Source organism: Lynx rufus, unplaced genomic scaffold, assembly GCF_022079265.1.
Source record: "Lynx rufus isolate CCGP_SWC_20201006 ecotype Redwood Valley unplaced genomic scaffold, mLynRuf1.p SCAF_1, whole genome shotgun sequence".
NCBI classification, from domain to species: domain Eukaryota; kingdom Metazoa; phylum Chordata; class Mammalia; order Carnivora; family Felidae; genus Lynx; species Lynx rufus.
Window position 1 is genome coordinate 100,559,845 of NW_025814823.1, and position 14,119 is coordinate 100,573,963.

The following is a 14,119-nucleotide window of genomic DNA, read 5'->3' on the forward strand; positions in this document are numbered from 1 at the left end:
CACGACAGCCTGCCCTCTTGATGTTTCCATGTCTTATCCATTGACTTCAAACCAGTTGGTTATGTTTGTTAACCTGAGATATGTCCACTCACCCAGGTCTTCAAGATCACACGGCAGAATCATCTGGCTCCAAATAAAAGTAATACCCCTTCCTCATTAGGAAAAATAAAAATGTTCTACCTTGTGCCTTTGAAGCATCACCTGCTCTGATCCAAATATCAGCCCCAAACCCCCATCCACGTTTGCCTCGGAAGACGAGGACAAGCACTTTAGTCTACCCTTATCCAGATTGTAGCTCCCAGCCTGGCCTCCAGGGCCTTCCTTCTCCACCTCATTCTCCAGGGATGTTCAGGGTTGATGTTCTACAAGGTCTTTCTGCTTTTGCCGCTGACACCCTGCTTTCCCTGGGTGCCCTCTTGGTAGTTTATAGGCATTCATTACATTTTTCTCTTCTTGCTCTTTAGGGGTCTTACTCTCTGCTTGCTCACATGGGAAGAGTGTGGTGGGAATATTCATTCTGTCCCTGATGTCACCAATGCCTTCATAAACAGTGTCCTGCTTCCCCCGTGAAGGGCGAAGCCCTGAAGGGGTTGGCTGTTTTTATCCAACATTCCTTTAGCAGATTAGTTGGCATGTTCAGAAGGTGAAGGCAAATTTAATCCAGAAAAGTATAAAAGTTCATGACCAGTCCGAGCAAGTAACTGGAAAAAAAAAAAAATCCTTTAGAAGGCTAAGGAGAGGTTCAAGGCTATTTCAAACACATGATCATCCTTTTAAATGTCAAATTCCACTCACTAAACTTCACGCTGTTGTTTTTACCACTCTCTTATTTTTTTTTTAACATTGTATTTAATTCTTCTATTTTAAAACAGTGAAATCCCATCCCCCTGCTTTCTCCTGAGGCCAAAGATAACATGAAAATACCACAAAAGACCCAGTGGGTAAAATGCAAACGGATTTTGGCAACACACTGAGCACTCTGTGTCTTTGCTCTTGAAAAGTTGTGCTCAGACATTGGGTGAATAACACAGAATAAGGGAAACCTTTACCTTTAAAACCCCACCAACATTTGGTCAGAAAAATCCAAAAGGTCCTGGTTTTATTTTGGTGAGGTTCTTCTGCTTAAGCAACTTAAGCTGTTGCCTCTCTCTGACAGCCTGTTGATTGCAAGAGGTCTGGGATTAGGAAGGCATGGTTGAAGCATTATCAACTTCAAAGGATAAGTTGCTTATCTCAGTGTCTGAGGTTTTATAATATTCTTGAACCCTGAAGACGGTGTAACAAAATAACACGAACATTGCCTTGGCATCAAAAGACTTCGATTTTGGCCCTCACTTTGGATCTGTCTAGGTGTGTGACTTTGAGGAGGTACTCAAATTTCTACAAATCAGTTTTCCATCTCTAGTGGATGTCAGTGCGACAAGAACATTTCGGACATAACTTCCTGCTCCTAAGAGTCTCTGAGCATTCCTCTTACGTTGACTTGAGTCAGAGAGAAGCATGGATTTTCAGTTCACAATGAATGGGTATTTTCTGCTGATAGGGTCAACCTGGTGGTATGTAAGCTTCCCAAGTTAGAAGTTTTGCTTGCCTCTGTGTTTTACTTTAGACTTATGACATGATATTCCATTAATTGCAACTGTCTGTGTGTTTATAGGAAAAAATTCTTCTTTGGCTTCTTCAATTTATGCAAGAACAGGGCATCTCGCTGGATGAAGTGGACCAAGATGGCAACAGTGCCGTCCACGTAGCCTCACAGCATGGCTACCTCGGGTGCATACAGGTACGCAGGCTCTGCTGCTTTGAAGAGAGAAATGAGTTTATCAAGCAATGAAACAAAAAAAACTGACGTTTTGTTTACTGGAAGAAATATGTGCGTGAAGTCAGCTTTTTCCATTATAGTCAATAATAAGGAATGAAGTAGATATAGTTGTATTTCCAGAAATCCACACAAATGTTGGCTTAAAGAGTCCTAGAAGTTTCTCCTTGAGTGTTGAAGGCTGTCAAAAGGGACTAGAGACAGAGGGCTGTGGTTTGCCCGCTTGCTCTGGGGCAGGACTGAGCTTCTCAAATGCCGTCAGAAAGGCCCAGAATTGATTACAGGGAGGCCTCCAGAGGGCCATTGCTCCCCTCAGCCCTCAGGCAGGCCAGGCAGGGTCTTGGTTGGCCAGCCACTCTACCCAACCGCCTCAGGAGGCCTCATCCATGTAGCCCTACATGCCTCACAAGTATTACCATGGTCTATGTGTGCAAAGGTGTACGAAGGCTGGGGAGCAGAGCCACTGGAGAGGTGAGGAGGCTCTTCTCCCTGCCCCCCAGCCACCTGAGAGAGGATCCAGGAGGGCTGCTTAGAACACCTAGAGTTCCCACAAGAAGAGGAGTCGGAATCTTCCCCTCAGCCGAACGCTCTGTTGCAGGAACCTGAGCCAGACCCAGTGCCGCCATTGTAATAACACATGACTGAAAGCCCAGCGAGGGTCCTCAGAAGTTCGGGGCATATGTGCATGTAAAACCAGATAAACCCTTTTCTTAAAAAATGCTAAGGCCCTGAGTGATAAAGCAAAGAGAGACAGTAACCAACGAGAAAGAGGGGTGACCCTGTGAGGGAAGGAGAGGCTTTGCATTGGAAACAAAGTTTGAATTTGGCCGGGAATTTGATGTATGAAGGCGTAATTACCAGAGTCAGACCATTCACCCCATTCGTATCATGGACAATGACCCAGTATCTTTGGATGTGTTACCACATCTTCTTGAAATGTAAGAAAGCTCCCTCCTGACTGACAGCATATGACTGAAGGCTGTGATTAAAGAAAGTACCTTTAACCTCGATGAGTTCACAACATTCAGAATAAGCTCGGCGTGTAGAACCGCTCTAAGGAAGCCCCGGTCTTTTTTTTTTTTTTTTTTTTTATTTACCTTATTACACGTTGTTTCTTTTATTGCAACTCAATGTGCTGATTTAACAGGAACTTACTGATGTCCTACTGTGTGCAGGATAGGTTGTCGCCAAAAGACAAAATCTGATGGGGTGCCTGGGTGGCTCAGTCTGTTAAGTGTCCGACTTGGGCTCAGGTCACGATCTCAGAGTTCATGAGTTAGAGTCCCACATCGGGCTCTCTGCTGTCAGCATGGGGCCCGCTGCAGATCTTCTGCCCCTGTCTCTCTCTGCCCCTACCCCTTTCTCTCTCTAAATGAATAAATAAATACATACATATATACATACATAAATTAGAGAGAGAGAGAGAGAGAGAAAATCCGGGCATTGAGAACCAGTCACTTATGAAGGTAGAAGGGACTCTACTCTGGAAATGACAGGAGAAGATCTGGAAAAGCTGTCAGTGTGAAAGGCAAGAGGTTCATAAAAGCAAAAGGCAGAGGTAACAACACAATGCTCTCTGGAGCGTCCGCTCTTTGGAGAGCAATGTTGAAAGGAAGTATTCCGAGTGTCTGGAAGTTTCCCCACTAATGTTGGCAAAGTGTGCATCTTCTCATTTAAGGTGCCACACTGCAAAAGCAGTGATAAGAAATGAGAGCAAAGAGAAAAATTTAAATTACTCCCAGGATCTCTGGAAGATGAAAGGACTGTAGCAGGACTTTTTTGTGGAGCAAAAGAATAATTGAATAAAAACCAAAACCTTCAATTTTTCCATTTAACAAAACCCTCAAATATTTAATCATCTTGAACTTCTTTCATCAGCTAATAAGTGACCGACAGCCAAAGAAAACCAGCTGATATCACTAATTCTGTTTGGGATCTTGGTTATTTTTCTTTTATATGTGAACAGAGGCTGTCTGTGCTTTTAGGCCATTCATCTCTCCACTTAACACAAATGATGTTTTTGGCACTAGATACCGTGGCTGTAGAAACTTGGATAATCTTGGAAGCGGGTCTGTCCACTGGGTGTGAGATTTAAAAGTGGGGAAAAAAAGATACAGAGAGACTGAGGGTAGGCTGGGGTCGGGGGCGATCGCAAGGGCCCTTTTGAGGTGAGGTGGAGACTGAGTATGGAAAACACTGGGTGGAAAACTGCAGAGGCCAGAGGCTGGGATCAAGGGAGTGGTAACAGCAGGTGTTTACAGGGATGCCCTGGGAGGGCTGCAGGAGCTCAGGGCCGAGGTGATCTGCCTGCCACTTCTGTCAGGCTGGTGGCAGTGGCTTCGGGGCAGATCGGCCTTTCGTGGTGAGTGACCAGGGGGCTCTGAACCGTAAACCAGGAGGCTCCAAAGTTCCTCATGACCCCTCGGTGTAAGCCATCTAGGAATTTGAAAACCACAGGTGTTTCGGGGCGCCTGGGTGGCTCAGTTGGTCAAGTGTCCAATTTCGGCAAAGGTCATGATCTCATGGTTCATGGGTTTGAGCCCCGCATGGAGCTCTGTGCTGACAGCTCGGAGCCTGGAGCCTGCTTCGGATTCTGTGTGTGTGTCTCTCTCTCCTCCCCCCCCCCCAACTTGTGCTCAGCCTCACTCTCTGTCTGTCTCTCTCTCTCTCTCTCTCTCTCTCTCTCTGTCTCTCTCTCAAAAATAAATAAATGTTAAAAAATTTTTTAAAAATCACAGGTGTTTCTTTTGGAAGCAATAGTACCTTTGACTCATATAAATCCAGAGATACATTTCTTCTTGATAGTGTCAAAGACTATGTCAGATTGTGGCAGTTGACTAATACTGATGGGACAGCTTTTCCAATGTCACCACAGTATAAATAGAAAAGAAGTTTGATTTTTTTTAAGGTTTATTTATTTGCGGGGTGCCCGGGTGGCTCAATCTGTTGACTGACCGACTGGCTCAGGTCATGATCTCACGATTTGTGAGTTCAAACCCCACATCGGGCTCTGTGCTAACAGCTCAGAGCCTGGAGCCTGCTTCAGATTCTGTGTCTCCCCCTCCTCTTCGTGCTCTGTCTCTCTCTCTCTCAAAAATAAACAAACGTTAAAAAAATTTTTTTAAAAAGTTTATTTATTTGTGAGAAGGGGTGGGGGACAGACGGCGGGGGGAGAGAATCCCAAGCAGGATCTGCGTTGTCAGCACAGAGCCCGATGCGACGCTGGGTCTCATGAACCCGTGACATCATGACCTGAGCCGAATTCAGGAGTCAGACACTCACCCAACGGAGCCACCCAGGCACCCTGATTTTTTTTTTTTTTTAATTACTGGTGTCAACCATGGTCCATCAAGTCTCTCTTCTTTACTAATGATGACCTTGGCCGGGTTCCATAACTTTCTGCTTGCTTGTGACGTAACATTGCTCCAAACCAGTTTAAAATCTCAATCTTCTATACTCTGGTTTCTCTTCAGATCGCATAAATCTTTCGCCTTTTAAAATCTCAATCTTCTGATTCAAAGTATTCTGCTCTCCCACCCAGATTAGACTCAGGGTTCAAGGGACTTGGCCAGGAGACAGAGGCATGATTGGCTTTGTACACCCCTGTCTCCTATCCGGATCCCCTATTCCTATTCTCCTCTCTCTTCTGGGCTCAGTGTTGGAGACAAGGAAGAGATAGGAGAGAAAAGTCAACTGACTCTTTGCTTAACGTCAGAGGTCATGGCACTCTCCCTGAAAGCTGTCACTGCTTCTTTGGCTCACTGTGGTTGGCCACTAATGTCCTCTGTGGCAGCCTTCAGATGCTGACCCTCTGCTGGGCTTGGTGGGTGAGGCCTCTCTGGAGCCTCCCCACTGATACCTGACAGGGGACATCTGGCCCTAGCATCACATCCTTGTCCCCCATACACTTCCCTCTGGCTGTGTAACACCTCCCTGATGTTGCTGCTGGAGAACCCTCTCCTTCTCTAAGTGGCACGATAGCCAGCTCACCGCAAGCCCCTTCTGTAACGTCTGCTCAATTTATGGGTCATGTTCTTGCCCGACACGTGGTGGGAGTGTGGGTTGCTTCACAGCCCCTCCAGATAATTTTTCTCGAGTTCTTTTTCTTTCTGCTGCGGTCGGCTCAGCCACAGATCACGCGTGCTTCCCAAGCAAATAGGAACAGGTAAACAAAATTCCACTCTGTCCTCTTTACACGCATCCCCAACTCCTTAAAAAAAAAAAATTGTATTTATTTTTGAGAGCGAGAGAGACAGAGCATGAGCGGGGCAGGGGCAGAGAGAGAGGGAGACACAGAATCCGAAGCAGGCTCCAGGCTCTGAGCTGTCAGCACAGAGCCCGATGCGGGGCTCAAACTCACAGACCAGACCACAAGATCATGACCTGAGCCGAAGTTGGGAGCTTAACCGACTGAGCCACCCAGGCACCCCTCGCATCCCCAACTTTATGGGCCCACACACTGAAAGGGACAGAGCAGCTCACCACCGCCTCTCCCTGCTCAGGAGGCAGCCTCCTGGGGACAGCGTCAGGCCCGCCCCTTACAGCTCCCTGGAGGCTCAGTGGGATCCAAAGCAGTGACATTGGCTCTCAATGTCATTGAGAGCTCTCAATGACATTGGCTCTGCTGCACTTTTATAGGCTCTGGGGAAAGTGATAGCAGCTCCTGCAACCTCTCCAGAACCTCTCTTTTGCGTGTCATGGTCCCCCCTCGCCCGCTACCCCAGCCCGCTCTGGGCTCCCGTAACTGGTTTGGGACTAACAGGAAAAGTTCCATTCGCCTTTCTGCTACAGTCCTATGAAAAAACAAAAATGCTGCAGGGGAGGTCTTGGAATGACACGTGCCTTTGCATTTTCTGACAGACATTGGTTGAATACGGAGCAAATGTCACCATGCACAACCACGCCGGGGAGAAGCCCTCCCAGAGCGCCGAGCGCCACGGGCACACCCTGTGCTCCCGGTACCTGGTGGTGGTGGAGACCTGCATGTCGCTGGCCTCTCAGGTGGTGAAGCTGACCAAGCAGCTGAAGGAGTAAGTGACCCATTCTTGCCGTGACCACCGAGACTGGCTTGTCCTCACTTCGCTTAGGTTTGAGCCAGGTGCTTTGGTTGTACCAGTCTCATGCTGGTTGTACAGGGAATTCCTAGCCTTCTTCTCTCGGCTTTTCTTCTTCTGTCCCAGGTCTTCCCGGCCAGCACCCGTGCCGCAGGTACCAGAGGCAAATTGACGTTTAAACAAACAGTGCAGAGCAAACTTCCTAAGCAGGGAACGTAAGGTGTGTGGGATGACAGATGGGCTCTCTCTGTGTGCATATCTCCGGGGCCAACTTCTTGGCGGTCATAGAAAGAACACACAGGCAGCGTCCCCAGACTCCTGTCCTTTACGTGCTAGGAAATCATAAAGTGCCTGAGAGAGAAAAACAAAAAACAAAAAAAGCAAAAAACTAGAGATAGACCCATTTCCCAGCTTTGCAAAAGAGAAATGTGTATTTGAGGAATTACAGACAGATAATCTGGCAACCATCACCAGTAAATTTATTAGAAAAATTAAGCAGACGATTCGTGACTCTTCAGAACGCAGAAGAGTGTTCGGTCAGCGTGATGTTACTTAAAAGCTTCTTGGGGGGCGCCTGGGTGGCTCAGTCGGTTGAGCGTCCGACTTCAGCTCAGGTCACGATCTCACGGACCGTGATTTCGAGCCCCGCGTCGGGCTCTGGGCTGATGGCTCAGAGCCTGGAGCCTGTTTCCGATTCTGTGTCTCCCTCTCTCTCTGCCCCTCCCCTGTTCATGCTCTGTCTCTCTCTGTCTCAAAAATAAATAAACGTTAAAAAAAAAAAAATTTAAAGCTTCTTGGTCTAGATGGAGTTAGTTCTGTTCTTGCCAAGATTATTGAACGGCTACCCACTGCTTACCTAGACATCAGGAACCATTTGTGGGAGGTTGTCAGGATAAGCAGGAAGAGAGGGGGACAGTGGAGAAGCTGTCAGGTAGGTCTCTAGCAGGATGAAGATCAAGGTGCCGACAGCACTTTAGAGGATTAAAGTCAGACTTTGGGAAACACCAGCCGAATGACAGTTACCGTATTGGGGAGGGAATCACTAAAAATCGGAATGAGCATTCAGAGTCATGTTGACAGATTAGGAGGATGAACCCTAAAAATTAAATGTTAGAAGCAAAATACGAAGTGTTTTAAATTATTTTTAAAAACCTTCTTTTTCCCATTTGAAGAGAGACATATGGTGGATGGGAGGCCTTACCTGATTACAGGTGTAACCAGGCCACAGTCTGGCACGTCCCCGGACCCTCCAGCTCTTCTCTAAGCTTGGCAAAACCTTGGTCTCCCTACTTCCCCCGCTCTTTCTCAGAGGCCAGGTCTCTCTGTACCCTCCTGCCCTCCCTACTAGAATGCCCTCTTTAATGAAAACCCAGTTAGGTTTTCACTGGAAACAGGACTTAAAAATTGAGGATGTTTGTTGGGATGAGCGCTAGGTATTGTATTATATGTAAGTGATGAATCCCTGGGTTCTATTCCTGAAGGCATTGTTACACAGTATATTAACGAAGTTGAATTGAAATAAGTAAATTTTAAAGATTAAAAAAAATGTTTCTTTTATGTATTTTGAGAGAGGAAAAAAAAGAGCATGAGCAGGGGAGGGGCAGAGAGAGAAGGAGAGAGGGAATCCCAGGCAGGCTCCCTGCCATCAGCGCAGAGCCTGACTCGGGATTTTGTTACAGACGGTGAGATGACCTGAGCTGAAATCAAGAGCCAGACGCTTAGCCAACTGAGCCACCCAGGTGCCCCTAAATAAGTAAATTTTAAAAAGAAATAAAATAAAAATTATAATGGGAAGAATAAAGCAAAATTAAACATTAAAGGGGTTCCCTCCAAGTATCCTCTGCCCAGTTACACAAATCTCCACAGGGGGAGGGAGCAAAGTGAGCTTTAAGAACTTCTTGCAACTGAGGGGAAAATGCCCACAAACTCACAACTCAGTAAGTTACGTTTCCATAGCGAACATCCTTGTACGCATGTCTTTAGGTACATGTGTAGGTATTTCTAAAGCTAAGCTCCTAGAAAGGCAATCGCTAGAACACAGGGCATAAGTATTTAAAATGTGGATAGATGCTGCCTAATATCCTTCCAGAAATATTGTAGCAATATCCCTGCCCCCCAGTAGAGTATGGGCGGGGGGGGGGGGCGCCATTCAGAGGAGCTTTCAAATAATCCAGTAGAATTTTTTTTTCTAAAGATTCATACTCGGAAAGACCAAAAAACATGGTCCTCAGTCTCTATACCGTGGAGTTGTGAGCTTTTCATGAGCTATAATAGCTGTTTTATTGGTGAGCAGTTCAAGGTCAGGGTCTTGGCTGCCTTCCCTGTTGATGGGCCTAGGATAAAATACACATGTATGCTAATAGATAACAGCTCTTCTGCTGTTTCCAAAGCTGAATGCTGTAGACAGTTATCGTTAGGCCAGTGACAAGATAAAATATGAGAAGTTATGTTGTAGACCCTGGTCTTTTACTTACCATGTTCCTCAGTGAGATGGGTGAAACTAGAAATGAAAAGGGAAGTCCACTTAGTCTAGCCACAGCACCCTATACCCTTCAAGCTCCAGGGAACCAACAACACAGAAAGGTGAAAAAGGAGGGTTGAAAAATAAGAGTTTTTCTAGTCCAAAATTTTGAGTGAGAGACAGTGCTGAATGCCTTTTCCTACTAGAATAACTTTACTAACTCTTTATCATTATAAAGATAATTACTATTTTAAAATGGCAACCTCCAGGGGTGCCTGGGTGGCTCAGTCAGTTAAGTGTCCGACTCTTGATTTTGGCTCAGGTCATGATCTCATGGTCCATGAGTTCAAGGCCCACAGCGGGCCCTGTGCTGATGGCGTGGAACCTGCTTGGGATTCTCTCTTCCCCTCCCCTGCTGTCTTTTTATCTCTCTCTCTCTCTCTCTCTCTCAAAACAAGTAAATAAAAAATTAAAAAAAAAATTTAAATGGCAACCTTCAGCTCTGTTAGAAGTCCTCATGTACAAGCCTAGGTCTCCCTGGTTGAATTATGTCCTGTCCTAAAAATAAAAGATCAATTGAAGTCCTAACCTCTAGTACCTCAGAATGTATGCCTGTTTGGAGATGGGGTCTTTATAGAAGGAATCAAGTTAAAATGATCTCACAAACCCTGAGATCATGACCCGAGCTGAAGTCGGATGCTTAACCAACTGAGCCACCCAGGCGCCCCTGCTGTCTCCTTCTTTAGACAATTACATTTTCAGTAGGTGAGTCACAGAACGAGTGAGATAAACTGAGATCACAGACTTTGCTTTTCTTAGGGATGAAATGTTAGGACTAAAACTGACCATGTCTGAAAAACAGAGTACTTGGGGAGATGGCAGGGTATCCTCGTGGTCTGATCTCACAGAACTAGGTTTAGGTGGCCAGTGGTTGTTGAGTATGTGCAGTGACACTCAGCAAGGAGAACGCTAGGCTTCCTCAAGCCTGTATCTAAAGTCTGGCGGTCGTCATAAGAACACTTGTAATTCATTCATCTGGTTCCACACCCTGGCCCATGAGAAAGAGTACCATTTTTGATGCTACCTGTATTCATTTTCTACTCCTATAAGAAATCAGCACACACCTAGTGGCTTAAAACAACACAAATTCATCTTGCAACTCTGTAGGTCTGAAACCCGGAATGGGTCTCCAGATTAAAATTGAGTTGTCTGCAGGCTATGTTGCTTTCTGGAGGCTCTAGAATGAGAGTCCGGTTGCAGAATCAGTTCCTTGTGGTCGTAGGACCAAGGTTCCCTTCTTTTGCTGGCTGTCAGCTGAGGGTCACCGCCAGCACCTAGAGGCCGCTGCATTCCTTGGCTCCTGGCCCCTTCCTTCCTCTTCAGAGCCAGCACTCACAGATGGAGTCCTCACACTGAGTGTGTCTGACCTCATCTTCCTCCTCCTCACTGTTAAAGACGTGTGGTTGGATGGCATAACCAATAATAATAACCTAAGATAGCCTCCCTGGTTTCCTGTCAGCCAATAACAACCTTAATTCTATGTGCAACACTAATTCTCTTTTGCCACATAAGATAACATATATTCTCACCTTCCAGGGATTAGAATCTGATGGCCATCCTTGGGGGGTGGCGGGTGGTCATAAAACGAATAAAGAGTTCAGTAAATACTGCTTATTCTTCTAAAGTCAGAATCAGTTGGATTTACTTTTTTCAAGTTCTCTAATTATGTTTTCTAAACAGATGTTCATTTCCGTCACCTGCAGCATTTAACTGATTTTTCTTAAATTTAAAGCACGTTCTGATGCCATTTAAAGTACCTTCCGCTTTTATGTCCAGAATAAATTGAGCGTTGCCATACCAGGTTTCCCTTTATGTAAGAAAATGCTAAGTTATTTCATTGTTTTTACCCCCTGTGGAAATAGTCTGCTTTTGTTGCTCTTATTCTGCTCTTTTCTGATCACTGCATTAATACAATTACTTTAAAGATTTAAACAGTGTGGAAAGAGTAAATAATACATATAAGTATGATATAAGCATATATGTTATAAGTAAAGATTTAAACAATGTGGAAAGAGTAAATAATCCATAAAAGTATGATATAAGCATATATGTTATTAGTAATATATATTTTATATAAAGAGAGGGATTTCTTAAAAATGTTTCTTTTAGATTTCTCTCATATAAAGAAATTTTTATTTATATTCTTTTATGTTTCTTAAAATATAAAAAAAATTGTACTACACCCACTATTTTTATAACTTCCTTTTTTACTTAATATATGTATGTATATATATATATGTATATGTATTTCTATATCTATATGTATCTACTTTATACATATATGAGGGAAACTTTTTCTATGTCATGGCTACTGGAATAGATCATCATTTTTAATAGCTGCCTCTATGGAAGCAACTAAATTATTCACTGAGTCTTATTGATGAGCATTTAGGCTACTTAGAGTTTCTTGCTAATGTGAATAATAAGCATCCTTTTGGGTAATTGACTGTGTGCTTCGAAGGTTTCTGCACGGTGAGGACGAAGGACATGCGTATTTGTAAGGCTTTGGGATTTATTGCAATTTATTGCAAATTATCATGACAAAATTTATACCTACTCATTTATAGTAGTGGCCATGTATCAGAGAGCTTATGTGTCTCGCTTCACTTTTCCCAGACAGACAATGGAACGTGTCACACTGCAGAACCAGCTCCAACAACTTCTAGAAGCCCAGAAATCAGAGGGCAAGTCCCTCCTTTCCTCACCCAGGTAATACCAGGAACATTAACGGTTAGAGTTCTTAGGTGTCTTTAGTCTCTGAGCCTTCTTTTGGACTTTAAGAAGACAAAAACAGAACATATTTTATGTTTATAAAGAGGAATAAATATGAGACGTTACAGGGGGAAAACGCCCTGGACCTGATGTCAGAAGACCCGACTTCATCTCTGGTTCTGCCATGTCTTCATTCTCTGACTACAGAAAAGTCACAGTCAGATTCCTTCATTTCTTCACCTGTGAAATGGGAATAAGGATACATAGGTGTATAAGGTTGGTGAAGATGAGAATAATGAATGCAGTTGGCACAACATTGATGTGTAAACAGTAAAACAGTAGACAGATCTCTCGTCATAGCGTTAGGTATGAGGCCCACTACACTGTGGTCATGGTTACCTCTCTGGAGTTATTTGGAGATTGATGAGCACAGACATTAAGTGATTTTTCTTATTCCAGTCCTGTCGATCTGTAAGTCGTTAGTGGCAGTGGAGGCAATCAGTGATAGGAGATCACCTCATATGTTCTTCATCATCTTTCAGTTCGCCATCCTCCCCCGCTTCCAGAAGGTCCCAGTGGAAATCTCCAGATGCGGATGATGAGTCTGTAGCCAAGAGCAAACCCGGGGTCCAAGAGGGGATTCAGGTGCTCGGAAGCCTGTCGGCATCCAGCCGGGCCAGGGCCAAAGCAAAAGATGAAGATTCTGACAAAATCCTCCGCCAGTTACTGGGGAAGGATATCTCAGAGAGTGTCTGCACCCAGGAAAAGCTGTCCTTGGAATTCCAGGATGCTCAGGCTTCTTCTAGAAACTCGAAGAAGATCCCTGCAGACAAGAGGGAGCTGAAGTTGGCTCGGCTGAGGCAGCTGATGCAGCGGTCCCTGAGTGAGTCCGACACCGATTCCAACACCTCTGAGGACCCCAAGAGCACACCCGTGAGGAAGGCCGACAGGCCCAGACCGCAGCCCATCGTGGGAAGTGTGGAGAGTGTGGACAGCGCAGAAAGCCTGCACCTGATGATCAAGAAACACACGTTGGCATCAGGACGCAGGTTTCCTTTTGGTATCAAAGCCTCCAAATCTCTAGACGGCCATAGCCCATCTCCCACCTCCGAGAGCAGCGAACCCGACTTGGAATCCCAGTGTCCCGCCTCAGGGACCACTCCCCCAAGCCAGCCCTCCGGAGACCCTACTCAGCCCAGCCCTGACAGCACCGCCACCCAGAAAGTGGCCATGAGCCCCAAGAGTGCCCTCAAGTCTCCGTCTTCCAAGCGCCGGACATCTCAGAACTTAAAACTCCGAGTTACCTTTGAGGAGCCCGTGGTCCAGATGGAGCAAGCTAGCCTCGAGCCCACTGGGGAGAAGGACAGAGATAAGGGCAGGACCCCCCAGAGGACCTCTACGGGTAGCGAATCGGGGGATCAACTGAAAAGGCCTTTTGGAACCTTCCGGTCTATCATGGAGACGCTCAGTGGCAACCAGAACAATAATAACAATTACCAGGCAGCCAACCAGCTGAAGACCTCCACACTGCCGTTAACCTCACTTGGAAGGAAGACAACAGATGCCAAGAGAAGTCCCGTGAGCTCTGCTAGCAAAGGAAAGAATAAAGCGGTGAGTGCCTTTTGGAGAATATCCCATTTCTTGCCTGTGAATTCACTGTGCTGTTCCTAACACTACAGATTGCTGACCTTTGCCACCTTGAGGGAATCCCCAGAAAATTCCAAAGGGATGCATGGACAGCTAAGTCCATGTGTTCTTTAAGGAGATATGTCATATTAAACTATATACGCTTTGCTCTTCCTTGGAAAATATGCTAAAAGAGAAAGATGAAAGAAATCACAGGAGGTTATATTCTGGTCCCCCAGTTTCCCAAAATAGTCTCATCCTTGAGTGTTAGGAGTCCTAAACTGGAAGGCATTTCTGCAAGATGAGACCACCAATCGATGTGAAATCAGGCCCTTCCTTGGCACAGATTCTGCCTCAGGAAGAGTTTGTTCCCCTCATCTGACCGGA

The 14,119-nt window shown here is 45.4% G+C and overlaps 1 protein-coding gene across 1 annotated transcript in view; it reads left to right on the forward strand.

The window, feature by feature from the left end:
* SNCAIP (synuclein alpha interacting protein) overlaps positions 1 to 14,119 on the forward strand; it is a 77,194-nt gene that overhangs the window by 49,708 nt on the left and 13,367 nt on the right. Inside the window, exons 6-9 of the mRNA XM_047083811.1 lie at positions 1,658 to 1,783; positions 6,680 to 6,849; positions 12,011 to 12,103; positions 12,649 to 13,717. Of these exons, the coding sequence (XP_046939767.1) occupies positions 1,658 to 1,783; positions 6,680 to 6,849; positions 12,011 to 12,103; positions 12,649 to 13,717 (1,458 nt within the window). The remainder of the gene's footprint in view (positions 1 to 1,657; positions 1,784 to 6,679; positions 6,850 to 12,010; positions 12,104 to 12,648; positions 13,718 to 14,119) is intronic.